General features: G+C 41.9%; 1 protein-coding gene across 2 annotated transcripts in view; it reads left to right on the forward strand.

Moving 5' to 3' along the window:
• Positions 1–27,252, forward strand: part of XPO1 (exportin 1) — a 59,625-nt gene that overhangs the window by 631 nt on the left and 31,742 nt on the right. Inside the window, exons 2-9 of one of the 2 annotated variants that reach the window (XM_019516621.1) lie at positions 5,931–6,062; positions 10,676–10,777; positions 14,578–14,650; positions 25,399–25,460; positions 25,534–25,578; positions 25,714–25,895; positions 26,328–26,376; positions 26,469–26,588. In XM_019516621.1, the coding sequence (XP_019372166.1) occupies positions 5,937–6,062; positions 10,676–10,777; positions 14,578–14,650; positions 25,399–25,460; positions 25,534–25,578; positions 25,714–25,895; positions 26,328–26,376; positions 26,469–26,588 (759 nt within the window). In that variant the 5' untranslated portion in view covers positions 5,931–5,936. Of the gene's footprint in view, positions 1–5,930; positions 6,063–10,675; positions 10,778–10,814; positions 11,821–14,577; positions 14,651–25,398; positions 25,461–25,533; positions 25,579–25,713; positions 25,896–26,327; positions 26,377–26,468; positions 26,589–27,252 lie in introns of those variants that run through there. The other variant, XM_019516622.1, reaches the window with a different exon arrangement.

Genomic DNA, 27,252 nt, shown 5'->3' on the forward strand with positions numbered 1-27,252 from the left:
TTACTTAAAGATTGTATCAGTTGATTTGGGTTTGTTTGTGTGTTTTTTTGTTTTTACTGATACCACTTACTGCTTTGTCTGAGGTACGGTTAAGAGAGGGAGTCTTCAAGAGCTAAAAGGAACTAAGCCTGGTAGTATCCTTGTGTACTATTCAACCTATTTTACGCTCCTGTATCTGTCCTTTGTATAATCCTAAAGGAGGTGTGGAATCCAGAGAAAAACATAACAACTATGTAGGATTTTCTGAAGTCTACAACTAAGCCACTTTTTTTTTTTTTTAAATTTGGTGTATATCTTTGTGGATAAACTTGTCCTATATATCCTGGTATTTATGTTAAAAAGGCTAACCATGCAAAAATGTAACTAAAAATTGAACAATCGCATTCATGTATTGCCACCATGCTGAATGAATTTCTGATTTTACTGAATTAATTTCATGATTTTAAAGCAAAGTTCATATATTCCTCATTGGTATTTAAGTAGTAGTATTCTGTTTTATCTTTAAATGGAAAACCTATTTAGCATTATTTGGTTATATAAATCAGAATGAGAGGCTTTCTGAATTAGCCTTTTTCTGCAAGATCTTTTTCATATTGTGCAGCAGTTGCTTAAACTGTATCTCAGGTGTATGTCTGTCTTCAGCTTTGAGTTAGTTGTGGAAAGCCTAAATCTGTTCCTTAGTCATTCAAAAACCAGTAACTTTTACACATGGTTGCAAGATCCTTTCTAGGAGTGAGTTGGGTCCCGAGGCAGAGGAAATGGTCATAGGCAAGAGAATCTAGAAGTGGGCAAGTTTTAGTGCTAAACTAGTTGGATCTAGTTTTGTCCACAGGGTGCTAGGTAGAATTAGTTTGACTGCAAGGTGATAACATAACTATATGTGCTTGTCATGTTTGCATTAATGCAGCATTACATTAGTGATGTGGTAGCCACCTGTTAGTGTTTATAATTAACCATTCTTAAATTTTAGAAATTAACAGTATGAAAAGTATCTTAAAATTAAGTTAATTCATATTTTACTATATGTACTGTACGTTTCTCTTGTGTGTTGTTTGTATTGTGTTCATCTGTGTTTACCTGCAGTGTTCCATTGTGTTAAAGGTTGTTGGTATAAGTTTTCTTACGCTTACTCCTGCTTTCGGATAGGTGCCTTGATTTGCACCTGGGAATCTTTGTTCCCAGATTTAATTATTCCCCTGTGTTTGCATAGGTAACAGGGGATCCTAAACAGGAAGCTGTGCACCCTCAGTGTTTCAATCCCAGTCAGTCAGTGGTTCTCAACTTTTTTTAGACTCAAGGTCCCCCTTAAAATACAGTAGCCCATCACTCATTTTTTTTTGACTGTGGAAAAATAATAGAGCAGAGAGCTCAAAGACTGCAACAGGTCAGTGTTTTTAAAAGTATGAATTTCTATTTGAAATCCATGGGTTTATCTTGTGTGCAGGTGTGATTCACCTAATAGTGCTAACACCATGTAGCACTTTGGGGCACACTTGAAAGAGTCTCGTGGCACCCTCATTGAGAATTGCTGGTCTGAGTGCTTAGGTACCGGCTGAGAGTTCGGTTGCTTTGAAGCAGGAAATTTGCAGTACTTCCTTTGTGGTTTTAAACAGCAATATTTCTCTATTTTCTCTATGCTTCATTCCAGGGTTTGAAAGTTCTGGTTCTGTCAGGGCTGTCCTTGTACCTAACTATACCTGGTCATGAATAGTGAGGATGCCTTATTCTAGTGAAGCTATTTAGTAGTACATACCTACAGTGACTGAAGTCCTTGGGATATGACCGTTATTGGGGTTAATATTACTGCACTGATGTCCTGTATTAAATCTGGTGTGGTACATACAGGGAGGTGGTGGAATAGCTGCTCTGTAAGAGAGACTCTTGGCTTTCAAAAACATTTGGGGTTCACTTTATTGATTTCCAAGCTCTTATAGATGCAGGAATTAAGACCAAAGAAATAGTATTGTAAGGACCTTTAGTATGCTATAAGGAATTAACTAAAATTAAGTTGCAAAAGCAAATTCAGGACTGACAGACCCAAGTTTTGAATTCAGAGGGCTGCTGGAGAAACTACTCAGCAGACAGCGCTCTTTCAGCGTTGCCTGAAAGGGGGTTCAGGTTGCCAAGACCTTTGCTCTGAAATAATAAATGCAAGTATTTACCAAGGAAAACTCAGCTTTTGTCGACTGCTTGGCACAAGTAAATACTGTGGGTGTGAGGTGTAATGCTGAATTACAGATGAAAAGGCAATAATACTCTGTGCAGTTTCAGGACTTGTACTTGGTAATGTCAGGATTGACAGAAAACAATTGGTGTTCCTATGCTGTGTATGCCCAAGCTACCACTCCAGTAACTCCCTTTTTCTCACAGCTAAAACCCAGACTCTTTTTCCTTTAGTATCTTGAGATAAGTTTACTCTTTGAAGAAGTTAATCCAGAGATGCTAAGCTTAACCTTATCACTGTCTGTGGTTGGGGGAGTAGGAGGGGTACAAGCTCACTTGATCCTACCGTGGGACAGTTAGCTTTGTCTTGGATTGACCCAGAGTACCAACCTCCGTGGAACACCGCCACTCAGTTTCTGGCTATGCTTACTGTGCCTTGCTTTGGTAGACTTCCAGGTGAAAAATATTTGTGGGTTCTCTAGAAGCCTGGTGTAGCCAACTGCACTCTGTCTTTGGTTTGAGGGTGGTCAATAATGAGCACTAAAAATGATTAGGGAAAATGTGGTGTACTACTTTCACTAGCTGTTGACTAGGTGGGCCTATTCAGTAGGTGTGAAGAAAACAATAAAACTTCAATATAAAGTGTACCTTGATCTGTAAGGGTGAAAATTAAAAAAACAAAAAACACACCAACCAGAAACAACCTGTCTTTGGTCTTGCTGAATCTGCAGAGAGCACTGATGTTTTTGTTGGTGATTATGGACTTTGCTGCAGTTATAAAACATTGAGATCTGTTAATTTCACTGTGTAGCTGCCCAGGAAGTCTACAAGCATGAAACTGGGAACTGGTAGAATTCAGCAGGGAAATCTCTTGTTTGTTGTGCATTGGGGGAAGGCCAGGGGAGTTTTTTTTCCCAATAGCTGAGTAGAGGTTCTGAAGTGATTGGAGTCCTGTCAGCCTTTGGCGTGAAGGTACAGAACTTGTCCTATATGGCAAGTCCCGGGGTGGGGGGAAGAAACATGATGGGGCAGATTGAGGCCCCCATGGTTGGAGAGGGGGAGGGGCTGGGACTGTGTCCCTGGGACAGCCAGGGCAATGAATGTGACCCCTGGGCTGAGAGTCGGATGGGGAGGGTGCACTCCTGGGGGAGGCCGGTGGGGCATGCGCCTCCCTGGATTTGTGTGTGGGGAAGGGTGGGCTCTGGGCCAAGGGCTGTGCCAGTCTCTTCCTGGCAGCTGTGCTGAGCCAGGGCTGTGCTTGGAGTGGGCAGTGGTGGTGCAGGTAGGGGTGGCTACAGGGTGGGCTATAGCCACCCTTCCCAGTGTCGCCACCTGCCCTGCCCCCGCCTGCTCTGAGTGCAGCTTTGGCACAGGCCCTCACCCTGAACCCAAATCTGGGGAGGGGTACATGAACCCCATGCTTCCCCTGGGGGGAGGGAGGGTTGTGCAGTGGTGGGGAGCTGCCTTCCCCATGCCACCAGGATGAGCTGCCCTCAGCTCTGTCCTGTTCCTGGCCCTGGGGTCTCATTCACTGTCCTGGCTGGGCAGCCCCTGCTCCTACCGCACTCCTTCCGTCACTGTAGGGGCTTCAGTGTGGCTCCCATGTACACCCCTTCTGTCCCCCCACACCTTTACCTCCTGCCCTTGAACCACAGACTTACCAGCAGGGGGCTGTTCTCCAAGCTGCCAGGCTTCATTTGCAATGCGTATCAATGACAGCTACACTGGCCAAAAAAAGCCAATTGCCGATTATGTTATTTTGCCTTTTATTGGTGACGATTCAATGTACAACTGATGTATCGGTGTACCTCCTAAAGAAAAAGCCCCCATGTAGACTCTGGGATAGTTATCATCCAAAGAATATGTTGTTTTTGGAGTGTGTGTCTTAACATATTGGTCAGAGTACACTTCATATTTGCATTTTACCAGTTTCTGGTTGATGTCAGGGTGGAGTTGTATCCCCTTTTGATTTCAGCTGCCTGGACAGGGCAGTCACAGTTATATATTCACACTTCTATTTAGGCAACCCTGAGAGAGTCGATTGACTTCATGGCTCCTTATTGGCCACTTGATCCACGCTAATCTCTCTTCGTTTCACAGGTGCTAAGGACCCTCTCTCCTTTTAATGATCTTGATGTTCCATTAATTGAGCTATCCTTTCTTTTGCCATTTTGCTGTCTGTTAGCCATTCCTAGTAACAGCTTTCTTCTGTTTCACAGCATTGCAGACTTTTTAGTTGCAGTTAAAAACTTAGGTTTGGTAATATTAATTTGTGTGACTGACAGTTGGACAAACTGTCAAGATGCTCAAAGAGGCTAGATTTTTTAAAATGCAAATCTGAATAAAAGATGCACATTTAACTATGACTACAGGACAAGCAATTTCTTTTGACTGTTTTTTAACTTGATATGTAATCTAGCAAATTGGTGCAGTTATTTGTTTTTGCTTTGATCTTAATAGTGTAGTGCTAATGTAGCTCCTCTACTGTATTAGTAAAACTTCTAGCTTCTCTTTAACTGGAGAAAATATATTGTGTGTGAAGATGGACCATCCTCAGCCTCCTTATCAAAATTTTAGATCTACCCATGGCTTATAGGTGCCCTGTACATTTTTCAGGCTCTTGAATTTTATTGCTTTTTACTTCATGTAAATATGAATTTGAAGAAAAGAATTCTCTTGAGACTTATTCCTATGTTGTTTGCATAGAAGTAAACTCTCTTAATGCAGATTTCTTCTGGTTAAATGGGACAATTTATATGTTCTGAATAACTTATTACGGTAAAAACTTTATCTGGCACCCGTGGGGAATGGAGGGTGCTGGATAACAAAACATGCCAGTTATCTGAGCAGCCCAAACAGGTGTCTGCCTGTTTGGGCCATTGCGTCTGGGGTGTTGCCGCCCCTCCAATCACATCACTGCCCCTCCTGTGGGCCCTGAGGGACAGGGAGGGGAGACCCACACAGGCTGCTGTGCCCTGGGCTGTGAGGACTTGGCCGCACAGGTTGCTTTCCCCCGGGCCATGGGGGCTCTGCAAAACTGAAAGTGCCACGGTGGGCACTTAAGGTTTCACTTTTTCCTTACAAGCCCTTATAAATCTGCATGCCGGTTAAGAGAGCGTGCTGGCTTGTAAGGTGCTGGATAACTCAGCTTTTACTGTACTATTTTTTTTCCTCCTTGAAATTTGCTTCCAAGAGGAAAGAGTTCAATTGTGAGCAGTTAATAATAAATAAAGCTGGCATTTGATGACATGACCGTTAAACCAGTAATGCCACTCAGTTTTCATACATGTATAAGGTTGGCTTAATAGTCATATAGTCACGTTCCAATTTTATTTATTATTGTAGAACTAGGTTTCTGGCATACATATTGGGCTTGAAAACTTAATTCTGATGCAGTTGTCTTTAATATTACTTCAAAGGTGATGATTTGGTAAATATTCCTGTGTGCAAATTTGCTCGTTAGATTGCGGGCAGAATGTGACCATAGTTGAGGCAAAATAGTTGTAAAATGTTTAAAACAAATATTTTCAGGACTTTGTTTTATTACACTAAAAATTAAGCTAGGCTAACTTGCTGATTTTGTGATTTGTTGCATTTGGGCACTAATGTCTGTAGTCCTGTTGAATTGCAGAGGAAGTCTGTAGTTGTTATACATGAATAAATTGTACTGAATAAAACTTAGTGGAGACCTATTTGTTAGAGGGATAACTTATACATTTTCAGATGGATGCAGCTTTCCAAATTTGATCCTGTTTTATTTTTTTCAGTAATCTATGCCAGCAATTATGACAATGTTAGCAGACCATGCAGCTCGCCAGCTGCTGGATTTCAACCAGAAATTGGATATCAATCTCTTGGACAACGTGGTGAATTGCTTGTACCATGGAGAAGGAGCACAGGTAATTTTATATGTTCAAAAATATAGAAGCTTTTGCTCAAGGGTACTGTGAAGTGGGTTATGTCAAACTTTTACTATAAATCTTTAGAAGAATAACTATTTCAAATTAATTAAGCGTGTTACATCCAGGAGTTTATTTAGACTGAAGTGCTCTCTGGTTCATAACTATAAAGTTCATGGGGAAAAAAAGCACTTGGTATTTCTAGTAACATTAGTAAAAAACCTAATGCTGAATTTGAGACGCATTGTTTATGAGGCTTTATTTAACTAGCATCACTTAGTATTAACATAGTTTATTTCTAATGTTCTTTCATCTGTTCTTGAAAGTTAAGAATAAAAAAGGGCAATCTCCCTTGCAGTTCTGTTTCTTTCCCTTATTCCTGTAGGGAGATCCTAACTGGGTCATGTGTGATAATGTTACCATGGTAATAATTGTGATTTCACAAATTCACCATTGACTTGAATGCAGGATAATATTTGAGAGGGAAAATCTTTTGCTTGACAGTTCTTTGGTAATTGTACTTGGCAATAGGAAAAACAAAAACATGCATTTCTGTGTTGTCTTCCTTTTGCCATTTTTTTTCCCAAATCTTCCTTGGTTGAAATTTTGCTCCTTGAATCAGATTTAAGCTTGATTATATGCTACTGGTCTGAGAGTAAATTGGTTGGAAAAAAACATATAAATTAGGTATTTAAATGAAATTAAGGTAGGTACTCCCTCAAACTACCAGTACCTCCACTCTCTTTCTGGCATACTTCTTGTCGCTTGCTACAATCCATCACCAGTTTGTAGTAAGTTTCTTACTGTAACGTATCCTCAAGCAGTGAGCAAGGCTGAAGAACAGGGGCAGGCAATTACTTTGAGTGGAGGGCTGCTTATTGAGTTTTGGCAAGTCATCAGAGGGCCACATGACAGGCAGCCAGGAGCAGATGAATGCTAATTTTCTAAATTTTTTAGCAGCCCTGTGGGCCAGGTACAATGGCCTGGCAGGCTGCATCCAGCCCACAAACTGCGTTTAGCCCACCGCTGCTGAAGAACATAAAATTAGGCTAAATTCTAATTTATCTGTCATCGATAAACTAATAGGAAGTAACCCTGTATATACCAACTTTGTGCCTAAATTGTACTTTTGTGCCAAAATGCAGTTTTTGCTGTACCAGATTATTAATGAGAATTCTTAAAGTGCTGAAATCAACTGTTGAAGAGCCTCTTATGGGATATACAGTTTGTAGGATCTCCATTTCTAAATTTTAAATTGACACAAGCTTAAGTTTTTAAAAGAAGATGGCTTCCTGTATACAATGAAACACTTCCATGAATTGTTCTTACTCAAATTAATATGGTATTGGCTCTTGACTCTGTCACTCATAATATGTTGCAAGTCTCAAATTGCTATTTGGATATATAGCGTCTAGTAGTCTTTTGTTGATCTCATGTTGGATAGTAGGAAGATTTTAAAGCTAAAATATGTGAACACCAGGGATCCTGGTTTTCCCTGATTTAAAAAAAAAAATGCAAGTTCTCTGCTAAAAAACCCCAAATCCGTGATTAAAGCTAAAGTTGCTCTACCCCCACCCCCATCTGTGTTGGTGCCTCTCGCTCCCCACCCACAGCCCCTGCTTCCCCAGCCCTGCTGGAGGGGGGGCCCCCAGCTGCCAGGGCTACAGACCCAAGTATGCAACCCCCTGTTCCCACTCCTCACTACTGCTTGCTGCACACTCTGGTGGGGCGGCTTCCTGGACCTGTGCGCCCAGATCTGTATGTGGGGCAGGCTTTAGGGTCGGGTTCCCACCCTGCTTTCCTCCCCCGGGGCCTCTGCAGCCCAATGGGCATGACCTGGTGTGGCAGGGAACAGCCGGGCTATGTAGGGATTTCCTTGCTGTGAGCTCTGCGCTGCCCTGGCAATGCACCTCCTGTGCCTGCTGCTGCTCTTATTGCAGCCCTATGTGCAGGGGGCAAGTTGCCAGGGCAGCGCAGAGCTTGCAGCGGCAAGCAGATTCTCTGTGCTGCTCCTCTGTTACCTGCCACACTAGGTTGCACCCGCTGGCCTGTGGAGGCCCCAGGGGAAGGAAGCAGCTCAGAGCTTGCAGTGGTGAACAGTTTCTCCATGTGGGCCTGCTGCTCCCTGCCACTGTACTTTTCTCCCCACTGCTTCTCTCCCTTCTCAGCCCAGTGGGTGCGACCCAGCACGGTAGGGAAAAGAGGAGCCCGACAGAGAATTTGTGGGTTCTGCGCTGCCTTGACAACCTGCACCCCTCGAAGCAGCAGTACGTGCAGGAGGTGTGTTGCCAGGGCAGAGCAGATCTTGAAGTGGCAAGGAAATCCCTGCATGGCCTGGCTGTTCCCTGCTGTGCTAGGTCGTGCCCATTGGGCTGTGGCGGCTCTGGTGCAGGGAAGTAGGGCAGGAACCCGCAGCCTGCGCCAGCCCCACATACAGTTCTGGGGGGTGTGGGTCCTCCCTGCTCCCCTGGAGTGCGTGTGGTGGCGGAGAGCTGCCCCCCCCCCGCACGAGCTATCCGCGGCCCCATCCAGCTCCCAACTGGAGCCTTGCGTCTGTCCATTGCGGCCCCAAGAACCCCCCCAGCTGGGTAGCAGCCCCAGCCCTGCTCAGCTCCCTCCTTCAATCTTCCTTTTCCCTCCCCCGGAGCTACTCTGCAGGCTGCTGAGGCAATGTGTATGTACGTGTGCATGGCGCCACCTGTCCCACCACCCTCCTCCCAGTTCCCTGAGGGCTGGAACTCTGCTGGCCTGTAGGGAGCTCACTGCAAAATCCATGGGTTTCTCTAGTAAAGTGAGAAATCTGTGTTTGCCTCTGGTAAAAGGTGAAATCTGTGGTTTACTCTATTTCTCTGTTGGAAACAGAAAATTCAAATCCCTGGTCATCACATTATATAAACATGAGACAATTTTGGTTTCAGTAGGGTAATAGAAGAACTTGAATCATTCAGTTTTTAAATTAGATCAGTTGGGTACAATTTCATTGCATTAGGTCTTTTAATCTTTGGATGTTTAAATAAATACAAGTTAAAATAGGAAACCAATATAAATTTAGTATTTGATAGTTTAGACCGGGGTGGGCAACTATTTTGGGCTAGAGGGCCACATAAGGAGTTTTGGTGAATTGTTGGTGGGGTGGGGGGAGTGGCGTCTGAGAGTGGGTTGGGCAGTCCAGGCTAGGATTGCAAGGTGGTGACAGGGTGGGGCTGGAGCCTGAGGCAGAGCTGTAATCCACTCCCTGCATGTGCCTGTGGTGGGCTCTGGTTCCATGGGCAGCAAAGCATGCCCTATCCTTGGGGGTCCCAGGCCAGTTTCCATGGACAGGTAGTAGTTGCTCAGCTCTTTATTTAGAGGCCACTCCACAGGCCTCTGTTATAGAACACCCTGCCTGCCTGTTCCATTTAGTGACCCTTGCTGTAGGTGTGGGGCAGATGGGCCAGAGTCCAGCAGCAGATATACTGGCAGTGGCAGCCACAAGGTGAGAGTGAGCTGTTGGGAAGCAGAGTCTGGCCACTACACTGCTTGGCCCTGCAGCTGAGAGCTGCACGCAGGGATAGCTGTGGTCCATGCTAGGCAGTACCTCCATGCCCAAGGCAGTAAGTGTGGCCACGGGCCAGACAGAATCACTTAGGCTGTATTTTGCCCACCTCTGGTTTAGACTAAGCTTTAAATGCACTGGGGCCAGAGTAGTCGTTGTCTTAAGGCAAAGAAGCATTGATACGTGACATATTGATGTGTTTCTGTTCAAGTACATGCCTCCTGTGGAAGACCTTTGTAGTAGGGTCCCTCTTACCTCTCCACAACTTTCACAAGTACCTGCAAAAGCACTGCTTTCCAAAAGGACTGGCTCAGTAAAGAGCATGATTTATAAAATAGTAGGAACAACAGAAGTACAACCATAAGAGGAGAAAATCTTTTAAACATAAAGGATTTAAACGAAGGATCTCTTTCTCAAGCAGTACCTTCTGTATCAGAGGACTTGGGGAGTGGCTTCTGAATAAGAGCTGAACAGCCACTACCTGTCCAACTTCTGAGTGGCTGCACCTCATCATTGCCACCACCATGGGTTATACAAGCCCTCTCCCAAGGAGGAACAGAAGGAAGTGGAGGCTGGAGAAGGGAGCCTCCATTTAAAGGGTGGGGACGAGGGGCCAGTGGCAGCTACAGCAGCTGCTGGGAGGAGGGAAGTAACACTGTGACCTGTTGACGAAGTGCAGGGGCCTTGAGAATGTAAGGGCAGCAGGAACTTGCAGTCCACAAGCGCTCCGGGCCACCAGTTGGATAGTGCTGCATTATTTTATCCTCCTTTCAGCTCCTTCCTTTAGATACATGTCTTCTGTAAACGCATGCAGAGTTTTACTTGCTGATGATGGTCCTTTTCCATCCTGGCTGGAGAGAGAAGGTGTTCATTGTTTAAATGCTTAGCAAAACTTAATTTTGGGACAGTGTCAGAAAACATTTTTATAAGATTGTTTTTCTGACTTTAGAATTCAGACTGCTCTCGGCTAAAATGGGACAGTATATATACTGTTTACAATGAAGATTTTGCTGTTTTTTTCCTGTGACGGAAAATGACTTCCAGAATGTATCTAATGCTTTTTTAAATTTACTTCTAGCAAAGAATGGCACAAGAAGTCTTGACTCACTTAAAAGAACACCCTGATGCATGGACAAGAGTTGATACTATTTTGGAGTTCTCTCAGAATATGAACACCAAAGTAAGGACATGATCTTCCATTGACACTTTTTATTTCCTTCCCTTTCTTCCATTCATAAACTTTGAGGAAGGTATCTCATTTTTAGCATTAGTTTTTGTTGCTTCAAATCACATTTTTTTTGTTTTGTTCCTAAAGTTGCCTTAAAGCTAAATTTATGCTAAACAGGCCTAGTATTTTAAATCTCCCTTTACATTGACAGCTTTCTTAAGGAAGAACTAAATTAGGATTAAAGTACTTAGAAATATGCAAGATTTGTGTAAGTTCTGAAGTGTGTGTGTGCAGATCCAAATATGGTAAAATCTCTTGGAGCCAGATTTTGTTCTTTAGTAAGTGGTTGGCTCTCATTGAACTTACTGGGAGTATGTGCCCATAAGTGATACCAGAATTTTCCTAAGTATCTTGAAGACAAAGAATTGATCAAAGATTATTTTGGGCTGTCCCATCAATACAAGTTTGGTATCCTTAACACTCTGTAGCATTGGATACATTCTTTACTGGCTTGCAGAGCACACTTTAGTCTATGCAACTTTTTAAGCACTTCCATTGTGGTTGTGACTGATAAGGGGGACAGTACTCCTTTTATTTTTGCAATTCCAAATGTATTATTCTGAGACCTTTGAAGTGTGACCTGGAAAGTTGATCAAAATGTGTCGTGACCTGTATTAAGTTCAATTCACACTTGAAACTACTAAAGGGGTTTTTATGCATGGTTTTCTGCTTGCTACACGCACAAGTGTTCAAACAGAAAATAGCAGTGTTCAGATTTATTTCTGAATTAGCTTGGTATTCACGAAACATTTCTAATACATACATACTTATTTTAAAAGATTACTTTGTAAATTTTAGAGGAGAAGAGCTTAAGAACTTCCTCAAAGTGCTAACCTTAAGTAACAGTGTTTGCCTGTTTGCTTGCCTGGTAAACTTTGCTTTTTATACTGACAGACGTTACTAATGTTTAAGTTGATTTATCAACAGTATTTTTAAAAACTCAAATTTGTCTTGTGAAAAATGAGATGATTAGAGGAACAGAAAGAAAGCAACAGGTAAAGAATTCTTCAATTTACATAAATTGCAAATGATTTGGTGCTAAATTTATGCACTCTGACATTTGGCTTTTATGCAATCATATTTTTTCTTTAATTAAAGCTGTTAACACTACCTGATATTAATCATAATGTTCCATTATGTTGATTGCTTGTAATAGGAAGAAAAGGGGTGTCTTCCTGTGCAACTGACACAGCTAGGCTTTGACGGCAGGCCTCCACAAGGTCTACCCTTTTGATTCCCTTTAACTGAATTCTGTTCATCAATTGTTTTTTTGTTTCTTGGGAGGTGGGAGGGAAAGGGGATTCGGTGGATAGAATAAGTACTTAATAAGGATACCATAGAAATTTCTGCCATAGGGATCATTTCATGCATTTTTTTTCTTTCAGTCTTTGCTGTTATCTGTCCCTCACCTTCATAACTCAGCAGTGGATATCTGCAATACTTCTTGATTAGAATAAGATAAACCAGAAACTAAATGAATATTAGGAAAACATCTACTTTTAATTTTACGTGCAGCATATTTGTATGTATACATGTTTATAAAACTATGTTCATGGTAGGAATCCCATCCGTGTTCAGAATAGTATTTACAACTCTGGACTGAACATAATTCCATCTCTTGCATCTGGGAAATGCTTGAAAACATGGGCCGAAAGTTGATATGAGGTTTGAAGAAGCTAATGTTCAATATAGGCATTGGCAGCCCTAGACACCTGCATCAGAGGGTCTGTCAAACTCCTCTAAGTCTAGAATGGTAAGGTGGGGATGGAATGAGAACAGTAATAGCATTCAGTTGATGTTTGTCTTTTTAACTGCTTTAAGTTCATGTACTAGTGGCAAAGCAAACTAAATTTTGTTAACTTCAACTTTGCCTTTGCTTCTATGGGAAAGGGTGGGAGAGACTGGGAGAGAAACTAGTGTACAGAAAAGATAGGAGGGAGAATGGAGACACATGAGATACAGATTAATGGTTAGATGGTTTGTGAACTAAGTTTGGCATTCTGATATTACAACATTATTTGTTTGTTTGAGCTGCTTAAATAAAAATTGCCAATTTCAAAGCCAAATCATTTCAATTGTTTAAAATCCAACTTGGGAGTTGAGTTAGAATAATGACTAACCAAGACTTTGAAACATGTTGATAGCTTTAATTAATAGTGGTTTAGAACTCCTTTATTAAAGTATGCCTGATATAAATATAGGTCCATGTAACTTTCAGTTTCTTTTTTTTAAATATTGATTTTTTGTTAGCTTGTATTAACCTGTAACAGACACACCATACCTGTAAAATTTAGGCATAAAAACTGCTTTCTGTAAAACAAAGCATACTAGTTTAGAAACTGTATTCATGCAGATCATTCTCCCATACAGGTGTTTTCCCTGGTTTTGCTTACATTTTTTTTCAATCTTAATTTTACAAACTTAAGAATAAAACCTAGGGTCTAAACGCTTACTCTTGATTGTGAGAGGAATGACATTTTCTGTAATTGCAGAATATTTCTTTGTATATAGTGCTTTAGAAGTCTATAAAGATTATTCTGCAAATGCAGAACTTTGAACTGAGGCAACAGTAGTGGAAAGGTGAAAAGTATATGGAGGTAGATGCTGTCGAGATGATGAGAACAGCAAAAACATACAAGTTTGAGTGCAATGTAGTTTGGGACAGTCTACATTGTGCTTGTGTTAACGTAAAGTTCACGTGATCCCTTTGGTTGAAATGTTAATGATCCTACTTTGCTTAACAACTAACCATTTTAAAGAGGAACTCTTATTCTCAGCCAAATTTTAGTCATACTATTTCATAAATACAGGTAAATTTACCTTTCAGGCAGTGGCACAATTTTCCTCCCTAAACAACTGCTCACTAAAGAATTAAAATTCTTGTCCTTTTTCCCCTTCTGTCTGGTTATGTTTTAGAGTTGTTGGTTATGACAGTCTTGCCATGAGTGATCATGTCATTACAAACATCTTTTCCATTTTTACAGTAAGTAGGCAGTAGGGGCAAATGGATAGAGTGAAATAGCTTTTTTAATTCAGTGTTTTTTGAAAAATCTTATCAATTTTGTATCGGAGCCTAGGAAGGAATTCCTGAAAGGTAAAAGGATTTCAAAGTGCTTGTTGAAATTGTCATTCTCTTTTGACTGAGAACAAAAGTTCATCTTTAAATAGTAGAAATAGCTGCCATAATGGGGTGGGGATTGAAATTAAGTAAACCTGGGGTTGTCTTGCTGTTCCTTAAGTAACACACCAGTGAAGTTAGGGAAAACTTACTCTTTTAGGAAGTGCCAGTCACAGTACATGTAATGCTAAGGCAAGATCTTTCAGCTTGCCATGGAGTAGTAGGAAGTCTGAGACCCTCCAAGCTGCTAAATTTTTTTTTTAGGAGCTTGGTTGTGTTAATACTTGAACACTTGAGCAGTCATTTATGCTGTGAATTCATATCTGGCTGCTACTTTCTCTTCCACAGATAGCCAATTTGGCTGCCAGAGGGCTTGTTTATTTAATTTCTCCTGGTGTGAGCATGATCAAACAGCAGGACTTAACTTAGAGTAGCAAATGATAAAGCCAGAAAAATGCATGAACATCTCAGTAAGTGGGTGAATAGACATTTTTCTTATTTTAACTAAATTTGTTAGCTTAATATTTTTCAAATTTTAGATGTTAAGTGTGAATGTCTGATTGAATGAGAATCCTGAAAGTTCTTGTTGGTCCAACAATAACATACTCACATATTGTTCTTCTCCAATTTTCAGTATTATGGGCTGCAAATCTTGGAAAATGTGATTAAAACAAGATGGAAGATTCTTCCAAGGAACCAGTGTGAAGGTAGGGAAGCTCTTCTTACATCTTTGCTTATTTTAAAATAGGTTTAGAAGATGGGTGTACAATGTGAACTCTGTGGCCCACTGGCAAGATGCACTTTCCAATAGTGGGCTGCCACTAGTGAGATCTACTCTGAGCTGTAATTCAGCCTATTTGCAAATGGGAAACTAGACTGCATCTGCAGATACATGCACAGATTAGCGAATCATTGCATAGTGCAGACACCTGACTGCATTGCTTCTCAAATCTCTTTATATTTAATAAGTCCTTGTTAAGTGTACCTATGCGATAGTCCTGGTAGGCTTCATCTCACCTGTCAGCTGTATGCATACCTTGTTCAGAACCTTCAGTGGGTCATGTAAATAACCTAAAAGTTCAAATACAGTTTTTATTACATGAAGTAGAAAATACACTCTAACAGTTGATTTTGTTCTGTAACCACGTAATCGGCAAGGATATTGATAATCCAGTGACTTGAATTACTCTGTTGGAATTCACTACTTCTGAAAATCATACCACATGTATCTCCACTGACTACTTCCGGACTTTTTTTTTTAAGTTATAGGTTGTGTTGGTCATCTTATTCCAAATGGTATAAATAGTTTTAAGGGGCGTTTGTATTTAAGAGACATTGTTCTAGACAGTTGGATACTACAGAGCCTCTTTTAACTTGAGTAAAAGATGTCCAATTTAAGATTTGCAATGGGGCAGACTCTTAATTTATTTTCTTTTTTTGAATTTGTTGACCAGGCCTCATTTTTTCCCTACCATGTCATCACAAACACCGTTTCCATTTTTACAGTGAGTAGGCAGTATGGACAAGTGGATAGAGTGAAATGGCTTTTTTAATTGTGTTTTTGCAAAATTGTATCAATTTTGTATCGGAGCTTAGAAAAGAATTCCTGAAAGGTAAAAGGATTTTAGAGTGCATGTTGAAATTGTCATCCTCTTTTGACTGAGCACAAAAGTTCATCTTTAAATAGTAGAAATAGCTGCCATAATGGGGTGGGGATTGAAATTAAGTAAACCTGGGGTTGTCTTGCTGTTTCTTAAGTAACACACCAGTGAAGTTAGGGAAAACTTACTCTTTTAGGAAGTGCCAGTCACAGTACATGTAATGCTAAGCCAAGATCTTTCAGCTTGCAGAGGAATAGTAGGAAGTCTGAGAGACCACTCAAGCTGCCAAAAAAAATAGGAGCCTGGTTGTATATACTTGAACAACTTAAGCAGTCATTTTGCCTCTCCCCCACTTAATCTGCAACACATCTTAAACAAACTACAGTAGTTGTTGTAATTTATACTATCTGGTGAAGTGGAGATCATTACTACCCTTTGCTAATTCCTGCTGTATTGTGTACCTGAAGCTTTTCTACTCGCTAGTTAGTACAGGACAGTGCTTCTCAACTATTTTGATTTAAGATTTCTCTGAATTTTAATGGCACCCCAGAGGATAGTTTGGGGTTAGACTGGAAAGTAGCTTCAGCAAGATGAACCTGATGTAGGCAGGAAGGAGCACTCCATCCTTTTTAAGGTGCTAGTGGCGCCACTGCTGTAACCATGCGAAACTGTCCCAAATCTCCTGATAAACCTGATACAAGTAGGAGTGCTCTCTTGCCTGTATTTTACTAGTTGCAGCAGCAACAGGGAGGCAAAACCACCTTGCTGCTTCTTGGATAATGGGGACCAAATGGGGCCTCAACTAAATCTGCGGAATAGGAGACAAACTCTAAGGGTCATCATCAATTTCTCATTTATTTTTCATATGCATATTTATAGTTAATGATTTAGTGGCAGATATTAACTAGTTGTTGTGTGCAGGACTGACCATGCTCTTCTCACCTGTAGCATTTGGTTCAGGGGTAGACAAAATATAGACTGTGGGCTGGTGCTGGCCCACTAAGGGATTTTATCTAGCCAGCAATGGGTCCCTTGGCCCCACCTGGCCCAGGAGTTATGGGGCAGCCCAGGCCATAGTGCATGTGGCTGGTCCCGCCATCCCTTGGTGCAGGGTGGAGGTGTTGCGGCAGCTGAATCTGGCTTCCTGGCAGCCCCCGCAGCAGCGGCTTACTGCCTGGCTGCCAATGCCAGTCAACCCTGTACCCATTGCTGGGGATGCTGGATGGAGTGAGCTGGTACATGGGGTCTGCGTGGAGACTGGCCCCAGGACCGCTGGACAGGGTGTGCTTGGTCTGGCATTTGGGATGAGGCTATGGGTGGGCAGGGAGTGGCATCTGGGAGCAGGAGGGGCAGGCTGGAGCTGGGATTGAGATCATGGGGCAGCAATGGCACAGGGCCTGGGCAGAGCTATGACCTCTCTGCACATCCTTGCTTGCGGAACTGGCACCTGTTGCAGGGAAATGCAGGCAATGGATTGCAGCTCTGCCTTGGTCCAGCTCTTGGCCCTATGCTTTCACTGCTCTGTAATCCCTGACCCTGGCTGCCCATCCCTCTTGTCCACCTGTGGCCCCATCCCATCTGTCCCCAGCCAGTCTCCATGGAGACCCAGCCCACACCCCAACAGCTCATGGAAACTGTTTAAGTGGCCCTCCAGCCCAGATAATTGCCCACCCCTGATTTGGTAGTTGATCTAGGTGTTTGCTTCTCACTGATTTCTTGCTACTGGAGCTGGTCGTGGAATGCTTTGGGGCTGCAGTTGAGAAAAGTTAATAAGTCAGTGGCATTTGTGCCCCTCAGGCAGTGGCTCCCAATATTTTTTACTGCGACCCCAAATCCGGGACGTAACCCCTGCTGCTGACTTGCTCATGCCTGGCAGTGCCAGAGTCTGGGACAGGATCGCAGGGGGCGGTGGTGATGAGAGCTGCACAGACCGTGCACTGGGGAGCCCTGCAGGTTGGAGGGGTGGGCCCCCTCTGACCCTGATTTGGGTCATGTCCCAAAGTTGGGAGCCAACTTGCCCTAAGGGAAAGGAGTAAAATGGGAGGTGGCAGTGGCCTTTAACTTCACAAGTGTGACCAGCGTAGGGTAACTGGCTCAGAAGATAACAAGATGGTCAGATCCAGCAGGTAGTTGCATGTAAAATACATGTTCCATCTTGAAAGTCTGACTGAAGTTGAGTGCATAAGTCTGGATCCATCCTTTTTTCTTGAATGTTGTAATAATAGACAATACTTGAATCTAAAATGCAGTTTTGCCTTCCCCCTTTTGTTGAATTCTTCATTACATGTGTTGGGAAATCAGGGTCTGATGTTAGGATTAGGTGTTTGTTGTGTTTTGTTTTGTTTTTAAGCCAGAGAGCTCTAATGATTGAATCTGAAGCAACAAGAAAACTAAGCTATCCCATTTCTCTTGCTTTTGCCTGGCTTCTAAATTTTCTTCCAAACCATGCTGTCACTTGTGAAGATAACATTATGGGGATGAGTAGGGATACATACTTCTAATTTGTTCTGCTTATTCTGTATATGAAGGAAGGAGTAGGTAAATAGGCTTCCTAAAATATGGCTTTAGACCATCTTCTGGTTTCAGCACTGTGAGAGAGTGCAGAATCTGCTGCCTGATGTATTTATTTTCTTTGTTGCTCCATATTCATTATCTTGGTCTTTAGGAATAATGGCATTAGCTGGGGGTTGACAGAAGAGAGCTGCTGTTCTTCTCCAATCTTGATTTTGCCCTTTTTTTACTTGAGGAATTAAGCACAGAGGGGCAACAGGCCCTTCAGTTCTTTAGCTAGATGACAAAACTTCTACCTGGAGAGAAATAGAATATTGTGTGGGGATTTATAGGACACATCCATACTCAAGTGTGGCTTAAACTCAGCATTCACTAATAAACTATTTGGTACTTATCTTTCACAGTCAAATCGTGGTAATGCTGCAGTATGCCTTTACAACACTTAAAGTATCTATCTTGATTTTTTGCAGCCAGCACCAAATGTACAATAGATAAGGATCCAAGTTGTAAACTGAGCGTGCCAGATATTTCTGAACGGCAGGAAACCTTTGTTTGAACTGTTACCAATAAACTTAAGGTTTATGGTAAGCTTACCCAATGTTGTATATTGCTGAAAAGCTCCAACTCTAATTTTTGTGGAATATTTGTTTTTGGCTTTCATTATGTAAGGGCATAATTCCAAATGGACCCTCAGAATAGCCATGCTTCTTGGTAGTGGTGATTCCTTAATGTAGTAGTGTTCTGGAACAGTAGAATTTCCTTGGGACCTCTTGCTTTCAGTTTGAAGGTCCAGATGCAGACTTTTCTGGTTTTATGGAGGCCTGTTGTTTTGCCGTGAATCTCTGCTGTTTATTATGTTTTGAATTCTCAGTTTACAGTCCTATTAGTGATTTGAAAGGTGTAATGTTACATTGCAGTTTCATTTTAATGTGCAGCACTTTTTTAGATGGCTTTTCTCAAGTGTACTTTATTTTTAAAATGAGTAAGCATCATGATCACTTATGCAGAATAACTATTGGGAGCAGGCCAAATAAAACATGCATGTGCTTTTAATTTCTAAAGGATTTATAAGAAAGTTCAGTTATGGAAAACCCTATACAAGATGGCAATTTTTTAATTAGCTGACTGGAAACAAGTCAAAATTTAAGTCACCTGGGTGAACAGAATAAAGAACTCTTAAGTAGCTTTAAAAAGGCCAGGTGTTACTGCACACAGCAGAACTACTAGCCACACAAGGCACATGTTATAAAGGGGTAAGCTAGACATGCTGTTTCTGTGCGTTACATCCTCAGGAGAAAGTCTTGCCCTGCCCAGCTCCCTGTTACTAGTCTACAAGGTGATGCTGCTGACTTTGAAAGGAAATAGATTGCAGTGTGAAGAATGAAAATGGGCTAGTTTTTTTTTTTTCTAGCTCATGCATTGAGCTACCTTGCAGAGGAAGGGGCTTGAAAATTTTATAAAAGAATTTATCAGTGCTAGTTTCAGTGTTGTCACTAACAATATGATTTGTTCCATCTAGTGGCTTTAGTGTACTAACATCTAAAAGGGCATAGTCTTGAGTGAACACGCCTTAATAACTTAGGGAAAACTTAATGTACATCCATCAGTAATTGCTGGGGAAGCATTTTGATACTTAGTGGGTGTGTCTACATGAGATGCTAATGGCACAGTAGACTAATTATGCTGTGCTAATGAGCAGTAGAATTAGTCTACTGCATATTAGTGTAACTTAAAGCATGTGCTGAACAAATGTACAGTAGCACCAATTTATGGCACATCTAATTAGTACCTGTTATTACAGGTGCTAAACTAAATGCACCATAATTATGGTGCATTAATGCACATGTAGGCATGACCACTGAGAACAAAAATCCTATGTTGTGCATCCCTTCTTATGTATAAGATTGATTAATATTATAAACTGGTGTTTTACCACTACATACATTTATTTTGGTTAAATAATGGATGCACAGAATGACCCTAAATTATGAAGGCATGGTCTTTAAAGGGTTTTCCCATTATTAAATAGGGAAAGTTTTGTCCAGAAAGACATGGTCTTTATTCTCATTGCAGTAATAGGCACATTATTGATCTTGAAATATGAAATTCTGTTCTTCTCAATGGACTAGTAGAGAGCCTTTTATGGTGAGCACTTATTTAAGCAGTCCATTATGGAAGGGGAACCTTTTTCTCTGGCTTCGTTTGAAAACAAGGAGGTTATATAACATGCTGTGAAATTGGAAGGGCTTAGTTCAACATCAGGCTATTAGTTTAGTGAGGTCTGGATACTATAGAAGTAGCTAGAGGTACGCCGATACATCGGTCTGATTATTGGATCAACACCAATATAAAGAGAGTTGATTGTAGCTGAAATCGGCCTGATGTGGCTGATAATTGGCTGATAAATGCTTGTGTGCTTAGCCACAGTGCAGCACCTAGGCAGTGAGTAGCACAGCCCAGCAGCTTGGAGAGCTGTGTGCAGCTGGTAAGTCTTGTGTGGTAGAAGGGGAGGGAAGGGGTGGGAGGAAGATCAAGGCCCCCATGGTGAGGGAGGAGTGGGGCTGGGGTAGGGATTGAGGCCAGTGCTGCCTGGTGGGGTGGGCGTGGGGTGGAGTTGCAGCTCGTCCGGAGGGTGTTGGGAGGGGGGAGAGGTCTCCCACTGCTGTGTGCTGCTCGCCTGGGAGCTGCTGATCTGGTGCTTGTCCGGGTGGGCGTGGTTGGGGGAAAGGGGCTGGGGCCAGGGCTGCACAGGGTTCTTCCTGCCCCCCAGATCACAGGCCCTGCCCCCCTCCCAGACAAGCAGCGGTAGCCACTGAGCAAGTGCTGGACCAGTGGCTCCTGAACAAGCAGAAAACAGCAGTGAGAGCCGACTCCCCATGAGAGCGGGGGCTCTGTCCCTGCCCTGCCCTGTATCTTACCTGAGGATCTGCCTGCGCTTTCTTAAGTTTCCCCTCATGGAGGTAGAGGTTCAGCAAGCATTGTAGTTCAGAGCCACAGATATGGTACTTATCTTAATTGTCTTACAGCCTGAAATGTGCTTTTTTTTGAAAAAGCAGTGCACAAATGCAAAAGTCTTGAAAAACTCTTCCCTCTCTTAATTTAGTTAAAGATGACTACAGAATTCAGGAAAATTGAGTAGTGCTTTGTCCCTGCCACAAGTTTTGCCATTTTGCTGGTTGTTTAGTCTGGGTCACCCCTCAAACAGCTTTTCTTCCAGAATGCTTACCTCTCCAGGGTGGAGCAGTCTAAAAGTTGCCCTAGATGATGGCGTTTAAGCTGAGCCACTGCACCTTGTATTTAGTATTCATTGCATGAGTAGTGCAGAAGGTGGTGGTGGTAAAGTTTCTGCTTCATTGGAGGCAAGGATCTGGCTAGAACCCAAAGCCTGCAACCTTCCAGAGCAGCATTATCTCACTGACCCATCTACTCACTCAGTTTTTTTTCCCCCAGGTACAATTTTATAACTTGTATAAGCCCAGCATACATAACCACATACCTATCCAGCCAATGTACAGCTTACTGCACAGATAATAAACTGTGTGTAAATGCCACTTTTGGCTCTTACATGGCTGGACAACTGGTATTTAGATGGAGTAATAGAAGTCTATTTAAGTGTCTTTGAAGGCCTTGGGTTAAAACAAGCAAACCTCAAACTGTTGATTTCATCCCTGTTAGTGTTTCCTTACTCTCTATTAACCTCCGCTCCTGGCAGGATATAGTTTAAGCTTTCCTGATGAGGGGCATCTGTGGACTGTGGATAAAACCCAGCACTGTAGAAGAAAAGAAAGAAATGTCTTCTAAGTCTAGAAGTTTTTACATTTGGCCTTTGAGGGAGCAAATGAATGAACCAGTGCCTTCAGATAATGCTGGGGTTGGTATCCAAGGCCAATGCTAACCAACATGTTGATTAAAAGGCATGCTGTGCCCTTCAGCCCTTTGTTGGCATCCTACTCTTGCCTCATTCTGGAGGAAAAAGGCTAAACAACTTTTAATGTCTTCAGAGCATTAAGAAGCTTTGCAAGTGTTTCTTTTGGAGCCCTGGAGAATGCAGTCAATTAAGCAGGTTCGAACTTGTCATAGAGTGACTTTGCAGTTTCCTTGAGTTACTCCAGTGGCTGTTGTTGTACAGTGTAAACTTTGTAAACTTTATAAAAGGCTAAAGGTGGAACAGCTGTATATCCTTTTAATTAGAAATATACTCCAGGACTTACCTTGTTGAAGTGTGGAGTGGGAATTACATAATGCTCTTTAAAAATTAACATTAAGCTATTATTCTAATAGCTGTAGAAGGAATGTATATTTCCACCCCAAATAAAGCTTTGGGAAACTGGAAAAACTTACTCCTGTCAAGCATAAAGAAATGTGACTTCTAGGTCACTAGATGGAGGTCTGTAAACAGCAGTTATGATTGGCCATGTAGTGTTTGTGGGGGGGAAAAAAAGGTGGTGACCCTTTTAAATTCATGGTTCACTGTTGTCTGCAGCACAGACTGTTGAGCTCCCTTTTTAGCAGACTTGAATTGAAAGGGCATGGAGGGTTAATTCTGTCCTCTCACTCTTACAAATGGTCTTGAGGGTTGAAGGTGCGTTAGTGCGCCAAGTACAAAATAGCTTGTATATTTGGTGATTGAAATGTTATTGTATCAGTAGAATTTTGACCACCTGAGAGGCTGATATCTGAGACTGTTATTCCCATTACTAAAAATGCTTACTCATGTTTCATAGGGGGGTTAGAATCGGAGTGTATGTGTGTCCCGTGTTTTTTAATGCCATACCTAGCAGCTTTCATGGTCAAGCTGAAATGTTAATCTTCTTGCTATAACCAACTTTCTAGATTTTGTAAAATGAATTTTTCTGGTGGTTGGAAAGAAACTTGAATTTATATGCTGTCTTATATGAAATGTTAAATAGCAAAAATGTGTGCATTGTTTTTATTTCATAGTGTGGTGCATTCAAATGTTAGGGAGTTTTGAGTTAAATTACAATGGCTTGTTTTTTAAAATACTCAGTATATTCTGAGGGTTTTTGGGGGGGTTTCCCTCCCCAGCAGAGCCCTGCTACAAGCAATTTCTTATGCATTTTTAAGTTTCTAACCTCTGGTGAGAGGCAAGGATTTTTATGGGCAATTTATCTTCTTTTGGGCCAGCTTCATTGTTAGCATAGATTTAGACAAGCTTTCAAATGTAGGGCATATTTTCTTCAGGTGATACCACTTATAGAAATCCTTGCCTCATTTATTTCCTGGACTGGCACAGCTAGAACCTCCCTCTGATGCTAATCCCTGATAAATGTTTGTTAATCTATTGCAAAAAACTGGAGCATTAATAATGTTAACAGTTAAGTACCATGCCCTCTGCATGTGGAACTTCCCTTGAAGTTGGATAGCTCTATATGGAGGGGAAGAGTAGGCTAGGTTCATTATCACAACTTATTTGCAAACTTGCCCTGTGATATCTGCCATGGCTATCATGGTTTTGTTACTACTTTTGAGTACTTTTTATGACAAAATTGAAAATGAGTGTTTTTGACCAAATCCTTGTACTCCTTCCTTCCTTTGCAGATTTTAAACAAAATACTGCATTCTTAAATCTTGCCCCAGGAATATTATATACAGGTTTCCCTTGATTAATGCAGGTTCTTTATTTGTGAATTTGCTCTTGTGTGATGAGCATATTTAGACCCATAATTCATTATATGCAAGGTAAATTTTGCTCTTATGTGATCAGCATAAATTTCCTTCTCTTTCTCTTCCCCTTCCCCCCCCCCCCCCCCCAAAAAAAAACAAACCAAAAAAACAACAACAACAAAAAGTAGGTAAGCTTGTGCAGGGAGGGGAAAGCGCCATGGTCCCATTCACCCCAGTGCCAGCTGCAGCAGCTGCTGGGCTGCACCATGCTTGTTTGTCCCCACGTGCCTGTGCTCCGCTTGTCCGTACTCACCACTGCTCCCAGGGCCGCTCCAGCACAGGCTAGAGTGAATGCCATGCCTCATGCTGCGTGAGCCTCTGCTTGTCTGCACTCACCTCAGCCTGTTTTGGAGTGGCCCTGGGAGCAGCCAGCACCTGTGACCTACACAAGGGCACGGCGCAGCTTAGGAGCAGAGGTGAGTGTGGACAAGCAGAGCCTAGGTGTGGGGGGACAGGCGGTGCACGGCTCAGCCCAGTGGCTGCAGGCTGCTGGTGCCGGCTGCTCCCGGGGCTGCTGCAACTGGGGCTGGGGTGAGTGTCACTCTGTTCCCTCTGCTTTGCTGCCTTGTGCAGCCCAAGGAGCAGCACCCCTCCCCCTGCCCTAATTCCGGCCTCCCTCCCTCACTGCCATGGGAACCTATCCCTATTTGTTACATTGTAAAGTGGGTTTGCTTTATGCAAATTTGGTTTATGTGCTATTCTCTGGGAATGAACACACAAATCGAAGGAAACCAGTATTGGAAGTGATTTAATATAATTTAGTTATCTTTTTTTATCATTGTTTCACTAGTTTAATGAGTGTTTTAATGTGGGCAAACAAGATTAGTTGAGAGTGCTGCATGATATTTGAACCTTCAGTTTCTGGGCAAAAATGTACAGAAACTTTCCCAGCATTCGAGCTGAGCTAGTGTTAAAATTAATAGCAGCCTTAAAAAAAGATAAGCCCATTTTTACCACTATATTAAGTCAAACCTGTTGAAATATCTGTTTAATCAAGAAGGTGGTTAAAAAGGACTCCTGTCTACACTATGCATCTCCAGTTTTTAATGTCAGCTTTGCTGAAGCTATAGGAATATAGTTGTGCACCCTTTTTTTTAAAAAGGGGTGTCTGAGGGATAAAAGTATACTTTACTTGGGAGTTTACAAATTACTATGTAAGGCAGTTTTAATTGCTACCATCAGACTCCATCCCTGAAACGTGGTGGTATAATAAGGGTTTCCATAGTTTCTACCATGGGTATGTTTTATTTCAATTATCAGTAGTCTCTATGGCTGTTGCTCTCGAAGGTTGCAGAGTTTTTAGGTGCAATCAGTCATAGAGATAGGTTTGGGTTAGAGAACACTAAATACATTGAAAATATGAAAAACTCCAATTCCAGTTGCTACTTATTTACCATTTTCTTTGGTGTAATATCAAGAATTAAAATCTAGGTACACTTCATTACTTGAAACATCAAAACAACTATAAGTTACTAACAAACTTTGGAGAGTTCAGAATGTTTGAGACTTTATTTTTCATTTGTACACATGTGCATTGGACTATTTTAAAGCTTCATATACATATTCCTTGGAGACCCTTTGCTTAATGCTTCGAATCAGGTATTTCCAGGTAATCCAATATCAGGTGGGTTGAAAACATAATTTTTACCTCTTTACAGGAATAAAAAAGTATGTTGTTGGCTTAATTATCAAGACCTCATCTGATCCAACATGTGTAGAAGTAAGTGAATTCCTGTGGGGGTAGGGGTGGGGAAGCATTACTGATAACCTAACTCTACCTGTCTTTCTTCCAGAAAGAGAAAGTATATATTGGAAAACTGAATATGATTCTTGTTCAGGTATGTTCTAGTTCAGTTTTATTTTTATTTTTTATGAGAATTTAGAAAAATTACCAATATGACCAAAATAATTCATTTTGTGCAAGCAGCTATTTAGGAAGAAAGCCATACCTACTACACTGTTTTGATTTTCAGATTCTGAAACAGGAATGGCCCAAACACTGGCCAACATTTATAAGTGATATTGTAGGGGCAAGCAGAACAAGTGAGAGTCTTTGCCAAAACAATATGGTGATCCTTAAACTGTTGAGTGAAGAAGTGTTTGATTTCTCCAGTGGACAAATAACTCAAGTTAAAGCTAAGCATTTGAAAGATAGGTAAGCAAAACATTTTGTAATTTTTTTTCCCTGGTAATGTAAGTTAGCTTAACAGTTCAGTTATTGCTGTTGAAGAGTTGATGTAACTACAGTTTTCCCATTAAATACATACTTATACTGCATTTGCTTTTGAGATTAGATGGAATGTTTACCACCTCTCTCAAGGCTGCTTATACACTGCAGTTGAATGTATTTTTATGTTCTTAAGCTTGTACATTAAATATTGCCATTTTAAAAAAGCAGCGAGTAGAGGGTACAGTATCCCTGTAATATGTAAACTGAATTTGCATGTGAGAAATTGGTTATTAATCTGATAAATTTCATGGCAACTTCTCTGGATTATTGCTGATGCATCTTTGAAGTGGATGTGTCATTCACTTAATATGGTGATACATCAGTATTTAATGTATATGTTTTTTGTTTGTTTTTTAGTATGTGCAATGAGTTCTCACAGATATTTCAGCTGTGTCAGTTCGTGATGGTAAGTCTAATGCTACTAACTTTTTCATGAAAACCTTAATTATCTTTATTTCTTTTAAAGACAGTGTTACTTTGCATATGGTTCTGTTACAGGAAAATTCTCAAAATGCTCCCCTTGTTCATGCAACTTTGGAGACTTTATTACGGTTCCTTAACTGGATTCCATTGGGATACATATTTGAGACCAAGTTAATCAGCACATTAATATACAAGGTAATCACTCTTTTAAAAAGTGACTGCTATTAGAAAGTAGGGCTGTGAAGCTGTGGTAGCCTGTTCGATTTGAAGGAAATTTGGCCTGATTTGGGGGCCGAATCTCCAAATCCAAATTGAATCAAGCCTCCAAATCGGTTCAGAGATTTGCGTGGTCCCTGCTTGCCACCACAGGCAGCGGGACCCAGGCTCCATACCTGTAAGTAGGGGGCAGGGCGGGCTGGAGGAAGGGAGAGGAAACCATGGGGGACCCCTGCCTGGCCCCAGTGTCCTGGCACTTAAAGCCCCGCGCTCACTGGCTGCTGCAGCAGTGGTGATCGGGGGCTTGTGGCAGAGGCCCCCATATAGTCTGAGGCAGCAGGAATTGGCCCCCCTGCTTAGCACCTGTGTGGCAGGATGCCACGCACTGTCCTGCAGCTGGGGTGGCTCCAGCAGCTGCCTGGCAGCGCTCAGCCCAAGTGTCCCTAGCTCCTGGAGAGTGTGTGGAGCCCCATGGTGCCCTCCAGAGCCTCACTGCATTTGTGTGATGTGACAGCTGCCCCATGGGTGCTAGGTGGTGGGGGAGGGAGGCTCTGCCACAAGCCCCCAGAGGCCTTATTGCCATTGCTGCAGCTGGTGAGTGCAGGGCTTTTCTTTTCTTTTTCTTTTCTTGTTTTTTTTATGT

This window comes from Gavialis gangeticus, unplaced genomic scaffold, assembly GCF_001723915.1.
Source record: "Gavialis gangeticus isolate Ggan-Ray unplaced genomic scaffold, GavGan_comp1, whole genome shotgun sequence".
In the NCBI taxonomy this organism is placed as follows: Eukaryota; Metazoa; Chordata; order Crocodylia; family Gavialidae; genus Gavialis; species Gavialis gangeticus.